The 17123-nt window shown below is 42.7% G+C and overlaps 1 protein-coding gene across 3 annotated transcripts in view; it reads left to right on the forward strand.

Moving 5' to 3' along the window:
- LOC121581209 (serine/threonine-protein kinase STK11) overlaps positions 1-17123 on the forward strand; it is a 61312-nt gene that overhangs the window by 36262 nt on the left and 7927 nt on the right. For all 3 annotated transcript variants that reach the window (XR_006003173.2, XM_041896663.2, XM_041896662.2), the window contains exons 8-9: positions 5551-5608; positions 9100-9293. Coding sequence is in view for 2 of the 3 variants with exons in the window: in XM_041896663.2 (XP_041752597.1) it covers positions 5551-5608; positions 9100-9293 (252 nt within the window). In the remaining variant the exon portion in view is untranslated. The remainder of the gene's footprint in view (positions 1-5550; positions 5609-9099; positions 9294-17123) is intronic.

Here is a 17123-nt window from a genome sequence, read left to right on the forward strand (position 1 = left end):
TTGAATGTTAGTGCTGGGTTGGAACAAAAGCCTGCACACAGCTATCTATCCCGGACAGGAGTTGGCCACCCTTGTGTGTTAGGGGAATCACTGGAATACACTGAGAAATGCCCTGTGGTGTTTTCGGAGCTTGTCCAGTAGATGGCACCGGTAACCTATCATAAACTATTGAAATTCCTCTGAACAACCCTGCACTCTATCACTTTCCCATTGATATAGGAACAGAAGTGGACTATTAAACAGGCCTCCGCAAAGGAAGGATATTTATTCATCTAACCTCCGCAGTCCTCTACAAGAGAGTCAATGAACTAGCTCCACTGCTTGCAGCCCTGCACTTAATGTTGTGACTGTTCGTGTGCATATGGTAGAACCTCAGACAATGAGATTTGGCCTTGGGGAGACTTCAGATATAAAAGGGAGATATCTTCTTCAGAAAAGAGGAATGTTAGCACACCTTGTGGTGCAGTCTAGATGCTTCAAAATGATTTAATCCCTGTGACGTAAGTGCACGTGTTCGTGCGTATACAGTAGTATTTTCCTCTGTGACATTTAAAGCCTCAAAGTCGTGACTGGCTAGGCATGCTAGAAAGGACGGAATCGCAACACTTTCTAACTACAAAGGCGCACAGATGGTCTGATTTGGTATTGAAGGGGTTAGGCAATTAGGTTAATGGCAATGGGTAGTGTAGGACAGGGCAAAGCTTTTTCTCTGATGCAGAAGAGCCTTGTCTGCAAAGCTCATCATAGCTTTCAAATAAGACCCACACGCATTTTGTGAACGAGACTAGATTCAGAATGGATGGAAGCGTTTTCTTTGTTAAACTTCTTTGTAGTCAAAGCAGTGCTTGATCTACAATGTAAGCTTATTAATAGTCATAGAAAGTGGTTTTATATTTCTCTAGTCAGCACTGTCATTAATGCAGACCACCATTATCTGATGGTCCATTTGCTCTTGATGTGTGTGTGTGCATGCCTGCTTGTATGTTAGATATGTGTGCGTGACGTGTGTACCCTTGTGTATGCAGTGATGTGTGTGTGTGTGGTGACGAAGCCCAGGTCTGCAGTGATGTGTGTGGTGACGCAGCCCAGGTCTTAAGAGCCAGCCTGCAATTACGGTCTCTAAAATAAGCTCCCTGCCTGGCTGCCTGGCACAAAAGGTGTCCTTCAGCACTCCCATGAATACTATCAGCACTCTGCACACATGGCGTACCTCGCACAACCTGTAGAAAGTAGAACCCATTAACGTAGTCATGCTGTAAGCTCTGCACCACTATGGCATTGATGAAGCATTAGTCATTTTTCATTACATAATTTGAATAACTGTGTTTGTGTAGGCTAATAAATGTTTTGCCGCTATATATTATGACACATTTATTGTGTCTTTGTTGCAGCATTGTGCACATTTTACGATGCTCTAGTCTGACCTTTTCTCATAGTATTTGTATTGTGGACAGTTCATCGTTGTCATGCCATGCATTTCTCCATTGTCTGTCCTCGGATAGCCCCCCCCCCTTGCCTTGGCAGCGGGCCAGGCAGTAGTAAGGACAGAGAGCTGGAGAGTACGGATGTGAACAGATTAGGGCTGACCCCATTTAGTCGAATGGTCGATTATTTGGCCGATTTCTTTATTAGAATAAAATAAAATCATGGTGACACCTGTCATATTCGCGCCTGTCTGAGTGGACTGATCCATTGTGGAGGCCGTGGGGATGGCACAGTCGATCAGTCTAAGAGATGTGCTACTGAAATTGTATATGGTTATATTATGTAAGAACAATTGTGCAACACAAATACAAATATTATTATTTTATAACAAATGCGCTTCCTGCCGCATTGGATCGTGGTCCCTGTCTGCGATTCTGAAACACATCAATGCGCTGTTAAATGTGTTGCCTTTTCGTAGACCTTGTTGCTATGTGCATAATAGCAAAGTTAACCAGCGTATTGGTGTTGGGAAACATGCGGCGGAAGCAGCAGCAGAGTTAGGAGACGACAAAAACAGCCCTTGCCTTAATTGTCTAAGAACAGTGAGGAGAGACGAAACCCCAACTTAATTAGGTCTATAATCAACAGCCTACCTGTTAAATGTGCCTGGCTTTATAAATCATCCATATACACTACCGGTCAAAAGTTTTAGAACACCTACTCATTCAAGGGTTTTTCTTTATTTTTTTACTATTTTCTACATTGTAAAATAATAGTGAAGACATCAAAACTATGAAATAGCACATATGGAATCATGTAGTAACCAAAAAAAGTGTTAAACAAATCAAAATATATTTTATATTTGAGATTCTTCAAATAGCCACCCTTTGCCTTGATGACAGCTTTGCAAACTCTTGGCATTTTCTCTACCAGCTTCACCTGGAATGCTTTTCCAACAGTCTTGAATGAGTTTCCACATATGCTGAGCAATTGTTAGCTGCTTTTCCTTCACTCTGCGGTCCGACTCATCCCAAACCATCTCAATTTGGTTGAGTTCGGGGGATTGTGGAGGCCAGGTCATCTGATGCAGCACTCCATCACTCTCCTTCTTGGTCAAATAGGCCTGACACAGCCTGCAGGTGTGTTGGGTCATTGTCCTGTTGAAAAACAAATGATAGTCCCAATAAGCCCAAACCAGATGGGATGGCATATCGCTGCAGAATGCTGTGGTAGCCATGCTGGTTAAGTGTGCCTTGAATTGTAAATAAATCACAGACAGTGTCACCAGACCATAACACCTCCTCATCCATGCTTTACGGTGGGAAATACACATGCAGAGATCATCCGTTCACCCACACCTCATCTCACAATGACCCGGCAGTTGGAACCAAAAAACTCCAATTTGGACTCCAGACCAAAGGACAAATTTCCACCTGTCTAATGTCCATTGCTCGTGTTTCTTGGCCCAAGCAAGTCTCTTCTTCTTATTGGTATCCTTTAGTAGTGGTTTCTTTGCAGCAATTCGACCATGAAGGCCTGATTCACGCAGTCTCCTCTGAACAGTTGATGTTGATGTCTGTTACTTGAACTCTGTGAAGCATTTATTTGTGTTGCAATTTCTGAGGTTGGTAACTCTAATGAACTTATCCTCTGCAGCAGAGGTAACTCTGGGTCTTCCATTCCTGTGGCGGTCCTCATGATAGCCAGTTTCATCATTCATTTAAAAATCATCAAAACGCTTGATGGTTTTTGCGACTGCACTTGAAGAAACTTTCAAAGCTCTTGAAATGTTCCTTATTGACCTTAATGTCTTAAAGTATTGATGGACTGTCGTTTTTTATTGCTTATTTGAGCTATTCTTGCCATAATATGGACTTGGTCTTTTACCAAATAGGGCTATCTTCTGTATACCCCCCCTACCTTGTCACAACACAACTGATTGGCTCAAACGCATTAAGAAGGAAATAAATTCCACAAGTTAACTTTTAAGAAGTCACACCTGTTAATTGAAATGCATTCCAGGTGACTAGCTCATGAAGCTGGTTGAGAGAATGCCAAGAGTGTGCAAAGCTGTCATCAAGGCAAAGGGTGGCTATTTGAAGAATCTGAAATATAAAATATATTTTGATTTGTTTAACACTTTATTTTGGTTGCTACATGATTCCATATGTGTTATTTTGATGTCTTCACTATTATTCTACAATGTAGAAAATAGTAAAAAATTAAGAAAAACCCTTGAATGAGTAGGTGTTCTAAAACTTTTGACCGGTAGTGTATATCTACAGAAATAAGTCAGATCCTGCTTCTGTTGCCTGTTCGAGTGTTTGTTTAATAGCCTACTGATTCCGTGAGCACCAAGCCTCACGCAACAATTTCACAAATTCGGCTGTTTTTAATCGTTTCTATGCTGTAATAAAGGTTTTACACTTTTTATCGTTAGACCAGCTTCTCTGGTATTATTTATCATTTATTTAGTGTTTACACTGTTCCAAATTGTCAGCATTTTTCAATGTATTATAATAATAATAACCCTCTTTTTCCTTGATCTCCTTCTTATTGATATTATTATTATTATTATTATTATTATTATTATTATTATTATTATTATTATGGTCATCATTATAATAATGAGTAATGTCATTATCATTAGTAGTCTTAGTATAGCAGCCTTGTATAACCACCATCGAGCTGTAGGCCTAAGAGCGCATCCTGTTTAGTCTTAATACCGTAACTTACTTAGGCCTACAGTGCATTCGGAAGGTATTCAGACTGCTTGACTTTTTCCACATTTTGTTACGTTACAGCCTTATTCTAAAATGGATGTAATAGTTTTTTGCCTCATCAATCTACACACAATACCCCATAATGACAAAGCAAAAACAGGTTTTTAGACATTTTTGCAATTGTATTAAAAATAGAAAACTGTATCACATTTATATAAGTATTCAGACCCTTTACTCAGTACTTTGTTGAAGCACCTTTGGCAGCGATTACAGCCTTGAGTCTTCTTGGGTATGACGCTACAAGCTTGGCACACCTGTATTTGGGGAGTTTCTCCCATTCTCTGCAGATCTTTTCAAGCTTTGTTAGGTTGGATGGGTAGTGTCGCTGCACAGCTATTTTCAGGTCTCTCCAGAGATGTTAGATCGGGTTCAAGTCCGGGCTCTGGCTGGGCCACTCTAGGATATTCAGAGACTTGTCCCGAAGCCACTCCTGCGTTGTCTTGGCTGTGTGCTTAGGGTCGTTGTACTGTTGGTAGGTGAACCTTCGGCCCAGTCTGAGGTCCTGAGCGTGTTGGAGCAGGTTTTCATCAATAATCTGTCTGTACTTTGCTCCGTTAATCTTTCCCTCGATCCTGACTAGTCTCCCAGTCCCTGCCACTGAAAAACATCCCCACAGCATGATGATGCCACCACCATGCTTCACTGTAGGGATGGTGCCAGGTTTCCTCCAAATGTTATGCTTGGCATTCACCTCCCTGACCAAGGCCCTTCTCCCCCAATCGCTCAGTTTGACCGGGCGGCCAGCTCTAGGAAGAGTCTTGGTGGTCCTAAACTTCTTCCAGATCTATGCCTCGACACAATCCTGTCTCAAAGCTCGACGGGCAATTCCTTCAACCTCATGGCTTGGTTTTTGCTCTGACATGCACTGTCAACTGTGGGACCTTATCTAGACAGGTGTGTGCCTTTCCAAATCATGTCCAATCAATTGAATTTACCACAGGTGGACTCATATCAATTTGTAGAAACATCAAGGATGATCAATGGAAACAGGATGCAGATGACCTCAATTTTGAGTCTCATAGCAAAGGGTCTGAATACTTATGTAAAAAAGGTATTTCTGTTTATTATTTGTAATACATTTGCAACAATTTCTAAAAACCTTTTTTCTCTTTGTCATTATGGGGTATTGTATGTAGATTGAGGGAAAACATTAATTTAATCTGTTTTAGAATAAGGCTGTAACGTAACAATATGTGGAAAAAGGGAATGGGTCTGAATACTTTCCGAATGCACTGTAAATGTGTACTCTTCCTCTGTACAATTATTATTATATTTCCCCCATTTATCTCCCTTTTCTTCTCCGCTCCTGTGCCTTTACATTTAGCTTCTTTGTCTTCTTCAGGAATGCTTGAATATGATCCCGTCAAGAGGTTTTCGATACAGCACATAAGGCAACACAAGTAAGTGACTGAAGTAATCTATGTTGAAAATAGCCTAAATGGCACCTTCCAAGTCTTTAGTTCGATTCCATTCATCTTCTGATTCGATTTAACTGAAATTGAATTGACCCTGAATGTGCCAGTCCATATACAGGTCTTGCTACTTACAAAGCATGTAGAGGTCTGTAATTTTTATCATAGGTACACTTCAACTGTGAGAGACGGAATCTAAAACAAAAATCCAGAAAATCACATTGTATGATTTTTAAGTAATTCATTTGCATTTTATTGCATGACATAAGTATTTGATCACCTACCAACCAGTAAGAATTCCGGCTTTCACAGACCTGTTAGTTTCCATCTCTCACAGTTGAAGTGTAACTATGATAAAAAATTACAGACCTCTACATGCTTTGGAAGTAGGAAAACCTGCAAAATTGGCAGTGTATCAAATACTTGTTCTCCCCACTGTAGATGGCTTTGCCCTCAGCTATGCTGTGAAGTCTGTCACTGTTCATCTCAGACTGTTCTACTGTTCGTTCTAGTGTTCCACACAGAGAATTAGAATGAATTTGTTGTGATTCTCTGGTTCTACTGCTCCTCCAACATCAAGGACAGACTGACTGACAGACTGACTGACTGAGACCTGAGGTGGCAGAGTGAGGGTCACTTTATATAACACACATCTCAAGCTACGAGTTTCTCTAAGAACCTCAGACAATGAGATTTGGCCTTGGGGAGAGTTCAGATATAAAATGGAGATATCTTCTTCAGAAAATAGGAATGTTAGCACACCTTGTGGTGCTGTCTAGATGCTTCAAAATGAAATGAACGAGTAATGGTACGCTAGAAACCGAGAAATCATATATCATGTTTTTTTTTGGTATGCAATAAGCAGGCTTGACATTAAAGCTTGTCCGCTTGCCCAGGGCAAGTATCATTTTTTTTGAGACAAGCAGATTATAGATTTTAAATTGTCAGAATGGACAAGTAAAAAAAATCACGCCAAAATCACAATATCAAACAATTAGGCTACTCCAATCAGAATTGGATCATAGTGTCCTCCGGATGCAATGTGTTACATACTGTCCTCCCAATCTCTGCAAAGCATATCGGAGTAGAATTATTGTAGGCCTGCATTGACAGGCATGAGCGGTCTTTCCATAATATGCAGTCACGAGATGGGTTTTTAAGGTCAAAGTGAGCCTAGATCAAAGTGTGCACATTTTGTTGATATTCATTTCTAGTTAGTGAGTTAGTTGCCCAGTTATAGCACATTCTTGGTCAGCAATGATAAGTCTTGGTGTGTGCATCAACTGTGTGTGCCAGTGCGAGTGGGCCATTGTCAGAAGAGAGAGCGAGAGAGACATTGCAGTAGCAGGTAAAATAATGATATACAACATACTAACTAGATAACCAATTTAAAACATATTGTGTAGTTTGGCTGGTTATCTTGCTAGTTAACTATTTTAGATATTAGCATGTATTAATATAATTGTCATGTCCGATGTCCTAAAAAACTTTCCACTGGCACTGTATAACTGCAGTTGATGAAACCAATGCTGCATACTCCGGTCTCAAGCGCTCAAAATCTAGTGTTGAGAAATCATTCTGACACCATTGGAAAGCTGGGATTCTCCACTATTCTATACTGGCCGTAACAAAAATATTATTAGAATAGCCTAATTGACAAGTAATTTCTATGTTGTCAAGATCTTCCTGAAAACAGAATATTTTAGCCTTACAAGTAGATACATGTCTTAGTTAGCTACCTTGCGTTGAAGTCGCCCACCTTAGCCATTTGATCCCTGGTTCATTGATTGAGGGAATTATTTTATAAAGTAGCCTATCAGTGCAGTATTTCACTTTGGGGGGCGGGGGTTAAGTGTCTTTCTTAAGGCCACAACGGCAGGAGATATAATACATGAGATCGGAGACCAGCAGCCTTCCATTGTCAATACCAGTGATAATAATTAATTGTATTTTGTGAAGGGGTTCCTTCAATCATACAACACAATTTTCAGTCACCTTTTTGGCTCATCTTTTGGTGGGGGACAAGTGACTTGAGCTTTCGACCTGAGCTTTCGGACAAGTCAAAAATCTGTCCTACTTGTCCAAAGTTGCTAAGAAAGTTAATTTCAAGTCCTGCAATAAGGTCTATTGCATCCCTGTGACATATGTGCGTGTGCATACGGTAGTCCAAACATACAGTTAATATTATTATTAGTTACACGCTCGCTGATACCGACAATGTCCTCCGATGACGTCAGTGCGCTAGGAAAGTAGAGACGGGTACGGAGGGAGAGGAATAATAGAGAGAGAGGGAGAGAGAAGCTGCTCAAAGCATGCTGAAGTCTAGTTATGAAATGTGGCCATGTCTTCAACCTATGTAGACAATGCCACGCACCTTTACATAGAACAATCCTAAAAGTCCCTCGTCTGTCACAAATGTTTAATGAAATTATATTTAAATTTACTCTGACGGTTGTCCGTGGTGTTGGTCCCTCAGCCGGTCGAAATTTGAGAACAAAATATCAACAGGAAAGTATTACTAAACCGATTTCAAAACGCGGGTCTATGTGTGTGGCAATCAAGATGTGCCTTCGGTCATGAGCAAAACACATGTACAAGACTGAAGTACACGCATGCGAACCATGCATACTCACTGAAGTCTTGCATGTGTTTATATGGTTTTGCGCATGTTTCAGGTCATAGAAATTTCAACTTTAGTACCAGTGCTCTAAAAAGTTGGGTAAACAATACTTTCTTGTGGATATTTTGTCTCAAATTTCAAGCAGCTGAAGGACCAACACCACGGACAATCGGCAGAGTAAGTTCAAATATAATTTCATTCAACATATTCTGGCTTGTAGAGTACCATTTCCAGAATCCAACACCGTCTGGTCCCCAGGCAAGCTAAAATCAATTTTCTCCCTTTCTGTGTTTGTGTGTGTGAGAGAGAGCGAGAGAGAGACCGAAAGAGGAAAAGAGAGAAGAGAGAGACTGCGCTTTGAAAATACTTTTAGCAATCTTGACTAAAACGAGCTCCAACGACTGTGATGAGACTCAGTTTCCATGGTTACTAATAAGTCACTGAGAAACTGAAAGAAATTAACCCTAGGGAGAGAACAAGAGGGGGAGAGAGAAAGAAAGGAACCCTAATCACCCCCTCAGTAGCCCTCCTGGTGAAACACCCTCCACAATTGCCTCTGATGGTGCCTCATTTAAACTCTTTATAGCAGCACGACGCTGGGTATAAAAGCAGTGAAGCAGAAATAAACCACCCCCTTGTCACACACTGAAATACACTTTCTATAACTGGTTGGGTTGCATTAAAATGTAGCTAAGTGTCGGCATATGAAAACTGACTATTAAGTCATGATACAAACATGTGGGTCTGCCTATTGGAGCGGTATAGGGCTATACTGGCTTACCTAAATCAGAAGTTTTGCCAAGATGTGTTTAGTAACTAGTAACACAATACCTTACCCCACTTCGCCTTCTGCCCTTAGCTGGGTACGTAAAAAACACCCGCCAACGGAGACACCGGTGCCGATCCCTGCCAGCGCAGAGAGCCGGGATGTGTGGCGCAGCATGACGGTGGTGCCCTACCTGGAGGACCTGCACGGGTACACCGAGGAAGAGGACGACGAGCTCTACGACCAGGAGGACGACATCATCTACACTCAGGACTTCACTGTGCCAGGTAAGAAGGGGGGAGCCCTACACTCAGGAGAGAGGGAGACAAACACATCTACACTCAGGACCTCTCAGTGCCAAATGTATTGAAAATGAAATCTAATTTACATACACTACCGGTCAAAAGTTTTAGAGCACACTCTGGAATGCATTTCAATTAACAGGTGTGACTTCTTGGAATTGCTTTCCTTCTTAATGCGTTTGAGCCAATCAGTTGTGTTGTGACAAGGTAGGGTTGGTATACAGAAGATAGCCCTATTTGGTAAAAGACCCAAGTCCATATTATGGCAAGAACAGCTCAAATAAGCAAAGAGAAACGACAGTCCATCATTACTTTAAGACATGAAGGTCAGTCAATACGGAACATTTCAAGAACTTTGAACGTTTCTTCAAGTGCAGTCGCAAAAACCATCAAGCGCTATGATGAAACTGGCTCTCATGAGGACCGCCACAGGAATGGAAGACCCAGAGTTACTTCTGCTGCAGAGGATAAATTCATTAGAGTTACCAGCCTCAGAAATTGCAGCCCAAATAAATGCTTCAGAGTTCAAGTCACAGACACATCTCAACATCAACTGTTCAGAGGGGACTGTGTGAATCAGGCCTTCATGGTCAAATTGCTGCAAAGAAACCACTACTAAAGGACACCAATAAGAAGAAGAGACTTGCTTGGGCCAAGAAACACGAGCAATGGACATTAGACCGGTGGAAATGTGTCCTTTGGTCTGGAGTCCAAATTGGAGATATTTGGTTCCAACCGCCGTGTCTTTGTGAAACGCAGTGTGGATGAACGGATGATCTCCGCATGTGTATTTCCCACCGTAAAGCATGGAGGAGAAGGTGTTATGGTGTGGGGGTGCTTTGCTGGTGACACTCTGGCACTTAACCAGCATGGCTACCACAGCATTCTGCAGCGATACGCCATCCCATCTGGTTTGGGCTTAGTGGGACTATCATTTATTTTTCAACAGGACAATGACCCAACACACCTCCAGGCTGTGTAAGGGCTATTTTACCAAAAAGGAGAGTGATGGATTGCAGCATCAGATGACCTGGCCTCCACAATCACCCTACCTAAACCAAATTGAGATGGTTTGGGATGAGCCTCGAGTCAGGCCCATCTCCCAGCTATCTACCTCTCTGTCAACCGGACGGGACCTCCTAGAGTCGACACGGAGCCCCGCCGATCCATCACGACTGGTCTGCTGACGTAATTGTCTGTGGTTTCAACAGGCTTCCCGTTGCGACGGCCACGAAGATCCATCTGCTAGCCCCGGCCTGCTAGCACACGCAAACAACAGCCGTGCTTCCTGCTAGCCTGTGCTGTAGCACCAATTCGAACTGCTCTCGGACTCACATATTGCTGTTCACTGGACCTTATGATCACTCAGCTGCACAGCTGATGCATGCTGGACTGTTCCTTTACACGGTACCCTGTCCTGTTTATTTGTTTAGCCTCAGCCCAAACTTTCAAACTCCCGAATAACACCTGTGATTGCTTTATGCCTCTCTCCCATGTCAATATGCCTTGCCTATTGCTGTTCCAGTTAATTATTATTATACAATTTCACTGTAGACCCCCAAGTCCCTCTCAAACTGCCTCAAATAGCTCCTTTGTTCCACCCCCCATATACGCTGAGACCGGCTCAATCGGTGCCTCCATCTCTTTCATTGTTACCCAACGCTTAGGTTTACCTCCACTGTACTCATATCCTTCCATATCCTTGTCTGTACATAATGCCCTGAATCTATTCTACAACGCCCGGAAATCTGCCCCCTTTATTCTCTGTACCCAACGTACTAGAAGACCAGTTCTTAAAGCCTTTAGCCGTATCCTTATTCTAGTCCTCCTCTGGTGATGTAGAGGTTAACCCCTGCAGCCCCCAGTATCACTCCTACTCCCCAGGAGCTATCATTTGTTGACTTCTGTAACCGTAAAAGCATTGGTTTTTTGCACGTTAACATCAGAAGCCTCCTCCCTAAGTTTGAGTCCCCGTGCCCAAGAACTCTAAGATAACCTGCCTAAATGACTACCGACCCGTAGCACTGACGTCTGTAGCCATGAAGTGCTTTGAAAGACTGGTCATGGCTCACATCAACAGCATAATCCCAGAAACCCTAGACCCACTCCAATTTGCATACCGCCCCAACAGATCCACAGATGATGCAATCTCTATCGCACTCCACACTGCCCTTTCCCACCTGGACAAGAGGAACACCTACGTGAGAATGCTATTCATTGACTACAGCTCAGCATTCAACACCATAGTGCCCTCTAAGCTCATCACTAAGCTAAGGATCCTGGGACTAAACACCTCCCTCTGCAACTGGATCCTGGACTTCCTGACGGGCCGCCCCAGGTGGTAAGGGTAGGTAACTAACACATCTGCCACACTGATCCTCAACACGGGGGCCCCTCAGGGAGTGCGTGCTCAGTCCCCTCCTGTACTCTCTGTTCACCCATGACTGCATGGCCAGGCACGACTCAACACCATCATTAAGTTTGCCGACGACACAACAGTGGTAGGCCTGATCACCGACAACGATGAGACAGCCTATAGGGAGGAGGTCAGAGATCTGGCCGTGTGGTGCCAGGACAACAACCTCTCCCTCAACGTGACCAAGACAAAGGAGATGATTGTGGACTACAGGAAAAAAAGAGGACTGAGCACGCCCCCATTCTCATCGACGGGCTGTAGTGGAACAGGTTGAGAGCTTCAAGTTCCTTGGTGTCCACATCACCAACGAACTATCATGGTCCAAACACACCAAGACAGTCGTGAAGAGGGCACGACAAAGCCTATTCCCCCTCAGGAGACTAAAAAGATTTGGCATGGGTCCTCAGATCCTCAAAAAATTCTACAGCTGCACCATCGAGAGCATCCTGACTGGTTGCATCACCGCCTGGTATGGCAACTGCTTGGCCTCTGACCGCAAGGCACTACAGAGGGTAGTGCGTACGGCCCAGTACATCACTGGGGCAAAGCTCCCTGCCATCCAGGACCTCTATACCAGGCGGTGTCAGAGGAAGGCCCTCAAAATTGTCAAAGACTCCAGCCACCCTAGTCATAGACTGTTCTCTCTGCTACCGCACGGGCAAGCGGTACCGGAGTGCCAAGTCTAGGTCCAAAAGACTTCTCAACAGCTTCTACCCCCAAGCCATAAGACTCCTGAACAGCTAATCATGGCTACCCGGACTATTTGCACTGCCCCCACCCCATCCTTTTTACGCTGCTGCTACTCTGTTAAGTATTTATGCATAGTCACTTTAACTCTACCCACATGTACATATTACCTCAACTACCTCAACTAGCCGGGTGCCCCCGCACATTGACTATGCAACGTACCCCCTGTATATATAGCCTCCCTACTGTCACTTTATTTTACTGTATATATAGCCTCCCTACTGTCACTTTATTTTACTTCTGCTCTTTTTTTCTCAACACTTTTTTGTTGATGTTTTATTCTTACTTTTTTGTTTAAAATAAATGCACTGTTGGTTAAGGGCTGTAAGTAAGCATTTCACTGTAATGTCTGCACCTGTTGTATTCGGCGCATGTGACCAATAAAATTTGATTTGATTTGATTTGATTTTGATTATTCACTGCGATAGCACACTCCACCAACCCTGATGTTCTAGCAGTGTCTGAATCCTGGCTTAGGAAGGCCACCAAAAATTCAGAAATGTCCATCCCCAACTACAATATTTTCCGTCTAGATAGAACTGCCAAAGGGGGTGGAGTTGCAATCTACTGTAGAGATAGCCTGCAGAGCTCTATCATACTATCCAGGTCTGTGCCCAAACAGTTTCAGCTTCTACTTCTAAAAATCCACCTTTCCAGAAATAAGTCTCTCACTGTTGCCGCTTGCTACAGACCCCCCTCAGCCCCCAGCTGTGCCCTGGACACCATATGTGAATTGATTGCCCCCCATCTATCTTCAGAGTTCGTACTGCTTGGTGACCTAAACTGGGATATGCTTAACACCCCGGCCATCCTACAATCCAAACTAGATGCCCTCAATCTCACACAAATTATCAAGGAACCTACCAAGTACAACCCTAAATCTGTAAACATGGGCACCCTTATAGATATCATCCTGACTAAGTTACCCTCTAAATACACCTCCGCTGTCTTCAACCAGGATCTCAGCGATCACTGCCTTATTGCCTGAGTCCGTAACGGGTCCGCGGTCAAACGACCACCCCTCATCACTGTCAAACGCTCCCTAAAACACTTTAGCGAGCAGGCCTTCCTAATTTACCTGGCTCAGGTATCCTGGATGGATATCGATCTCATTCCGTCAGTAGAGGATGCCTGGTTGTTCTTTAAAAGTGCTTTCCTCTTAATCTTAAATAAGCATGCCCCATTCAAAAAATTCAGAACTAAGAACAGATATAGCCCCTGGTTCTCCTCAGACTTGACTGCCCTTGACCAGCACAAAAACATCCTGTGGCGTATTGCATTAGCATCGAATAGCCCCCGCGATATACAGCTTTTCATGGAAGTTAGGAACCAATATACACAAGCAGTTAGGAAAGCAAAGGCTAGCTTTTTCAACCAGAAATGTGCATCCTGTAGCACTAACTCCAAAAAGTTTTGGGACACTGTAAAGTCCATGGAGAATAAGAGCACCTCCTCCCAGCTGCCCACTGCTCTGAGGCTAGGAAACACTATCACCACCGATAAATCTACAATAATCGAGAATTTCAACAAGCATTTTGCTACGGCTGGCCATGCTTTCCACCTGGATACCACTACCCCGGTCACCAGCTCTGCACCCTCCGCTGCAACTTGCCCATGCGCATTAAAAAAATAAAAATGTTGGACCGCAGAGTGAAGGAAAAGCAGCCAACAAGTGCTCAGCATATGGGAACTCCTTCAAGACTGTTGAAAAAGCATTCCAGGTGAAGCTGGTTGAGAGAAGAGTGTGCAAAGATTGTGCAAAGCTGTCGTCAAATATAAAATATATTTTGATTTGTTTAACACTTTTTGGGTTACTACATGATTCCATATGTGTTATTTCATAGTTTTGATGTCTTCAATATTATTCTACAATGTCGAAAATAGTAAAAATAAAGAAAAACCCTTGAATGAGTAGGTGTTCTAAAACTTTTGACCGGATGTGTACGTATTCACACCCCTGAGTCAATGCATTAAAGAATCATCTTTGGCTGCGATTACAGCTGTGAGTCTTTCGGGTTAAGTGTCTAAGGGCTTTGCACACCTGGATTTTACAATATTTGCCCATTTATTATTTTCCAAATGTGTCAAGCTGTGTCAAATTGGTTGTTGATCATTGCTAGACAACAATTTTCAAAGCTTGCCATAGATTTTCAAGTAGATTTAAGTCAAAACTGTAACTCGGCCACTCCGGAACATTCACTGTCTTCTTGGTAAGCAACTCCAGTGTATATTTGGCCTTGTGTTTAAGTTATTGTCCTGCTGAAAGGTGAATTCATCTCCCAGTGACTGGTGGAAAGCAGACTGAACCAGGTTTTCCTCTAGGATTTTGCCTATGCATAGCTCCATTCCGTTTCATTTTTATCCTGAAAAACTCCCCAGTCCTTAACGAGTGTGGTACTCCGTAATGTGTTGTATTGGATTTGCCCCAAACATAACACTTTGTATTCAGGACAAAAAGTGAATTGCTTTGCCAATTTTTTTGCAGTATTACTTTAGTGCCCTGTTGCAAACAGGATGCATGTTTTGGAATATGTGTATTCTGTACAGACTTCATTTTCACTCTATCAATTAGGTTATTGTACAGACTTCATTTTCACTCTATCAATTAGGTTATTATTGTGGAGTAAATACAATGTTGATCCATCCTCAGTTTTCTCCTATCACAGCCATTAAACTCTAACTGTTTTAAAGTCACCATTGGCCTCATGATGAAATCCCTGAGCGGTTTCTTTCCTCTACGGCAACTGAGTTAGGAAGGACGCCTGTATCTTTGTAGTGACTGGATGTATTGATACACCATCCAATGTGTAATTAATAAGTTCACCATGCTCAAAGGGATCTTCAATGTCTGTTTTTTTGTTGTGTGTTTTTTACCCATCTACCAATTGGTGCCCTTCTTTGCGAGGCATTGGAAAACCTCCCTGGTCTTTCTGTGGTTGAATCTGTGTTTGAAATTCACTGCTCGACTGATGGACCTTACAGATAATTGTATGTGTGGGGTACAGAGATGAGGTAGTCATTAAAAAATCATGTTAAACATTATTATTGCACACAGAGTGAGTCCACACAACTTATGTGACTTGTTAAGCACATTTTTACTACTGAACTTATTTAGGCTTGCCGAAACAAAGGGGTTCAATACTTATTGATTCAAGACAATTCAGCTTTTCATAAAAAAAATATTATATATATATATCTATATATATATATATATATATATATATATATACATATATATCTAAAACATAATTCCACTTTATGGGGTATTGTGTAGGCCAGTGACAAAAAATCTAAATGTAATAGATTTTAAATTCAGGGTGTAACACAAAATAATGTGGAAAAAGTCAAGGGAGTGAATACTTTTTGAAGACACTGTACAGTGGGGAAAAAAAGTATTTAGTCAGCCACCAATTGTGCAAGTTCTCCCACTTAAAAAGATGAGAGATGCCTGTAATTTTCATCATAGGTACACGTCAACTATGACAGACAAAATGAGAAAAAAAATTCCAGAAAATCACAAGGATTTTTTAATGAATTTATTTGCAAATTATGGTGGAAAATAAGTATTTGGTCAATAAAAGTTTCTCAATACGTTGTTATATACCCTTTGTTGGCAATGACACAGGTCAAACGTTTTCTGTAAGTCTTCACAAGGTTTTCACACACTGTTGCTGGTATTTTGGCCCATTCCTCCATGCAGATCTCCTCTAGAGCAGTGATGTTTTGGGGCTGTCGCTGGGCAACACGGACTTTCAACTCCCTCCAAAGATTTTCTATGGGGTTGAGATCTGGAGACTGGCTAGGCCACTCCAGGACCTTGAAATGCTTCTTACGAAGCCACTCCTTCGTTGCCCGGGCGGTGTGTTTGGGATCATTGTCATGCTGAAAGACCCAGCCACGTTTCATCTTCAATGCCCTTGCTGATGGAAGGAGGTTTTCACTCAAAATCTCACGATACATGGCCCCATTCATTCTTTCCTTTACACGGATCAGTCGTCCTGGTCCCTTTGCAGAAAAACAGCCCCAAAGCATGATGTTTCCACCCCCATGCTTCACAGTAGGTATGGTGTTCTTTGGATGCAACTCAGCATTCTTTGTCCTCCAAACACGACGAGTTGAGTTTTTACCAAAAAGTTATATTTTGGTTTCATCTGACCATATGTCATTCTCCCAATCCTCTTCTGGATCATCCAAATGCACTCTAGCAAACTTCAGACGGGCCTGGACATGTACTGGCTTAAGCAAGGGGACACGTCTGGCACTGCAGGATTTGAGTCCCTGGTGGCGTAGTGTGTTACTGATGGTAGGCTTTGTTACTTTGGTCCCAGCTCTCTGCAGGTCATTCACTAGGTCCCCCCGTGTGGTTCTGGGATTTTTGCTCACCGTTCTTGTGATCATTTTGACCCCACGGGGTGAGATCTTGCGTGGAGCCCCAGATCGAGGGAGGTTATCAGTGGTCTTGTATGTCTTCCATTTCCTAATAATTGCTCCCACAGTTGATTTCTTCAAACCAAGCTGCTTACCTATTGCAGATTCAGTCTTCCCAGCCTGGTGCAGGTCTACAATTTAGTTTCTGGTGTCCTTTGACAGCTCTTTGGTCTTGGCCATAGTGGAGTTTGGAGTGTGACTGTTTGAGGTTGTGGACAGGTGTC

Source organism: Coregonus clupeaformis, chromosome 14 (genome assembly GCF_020615455.1).
Source record: "Coregonus clupeaformis isolate EN_2021a chromosome 14, ASM2061545v1, whole genome shotgun sequence".
Classification (NCBI taxonomy): domain Eukaryota; kingdom Metazoa; phylum Chordata; class Actinopteri; order Salmoniformes; family Salmonidae; genus Coregonus; species Coregonus clupeaformis.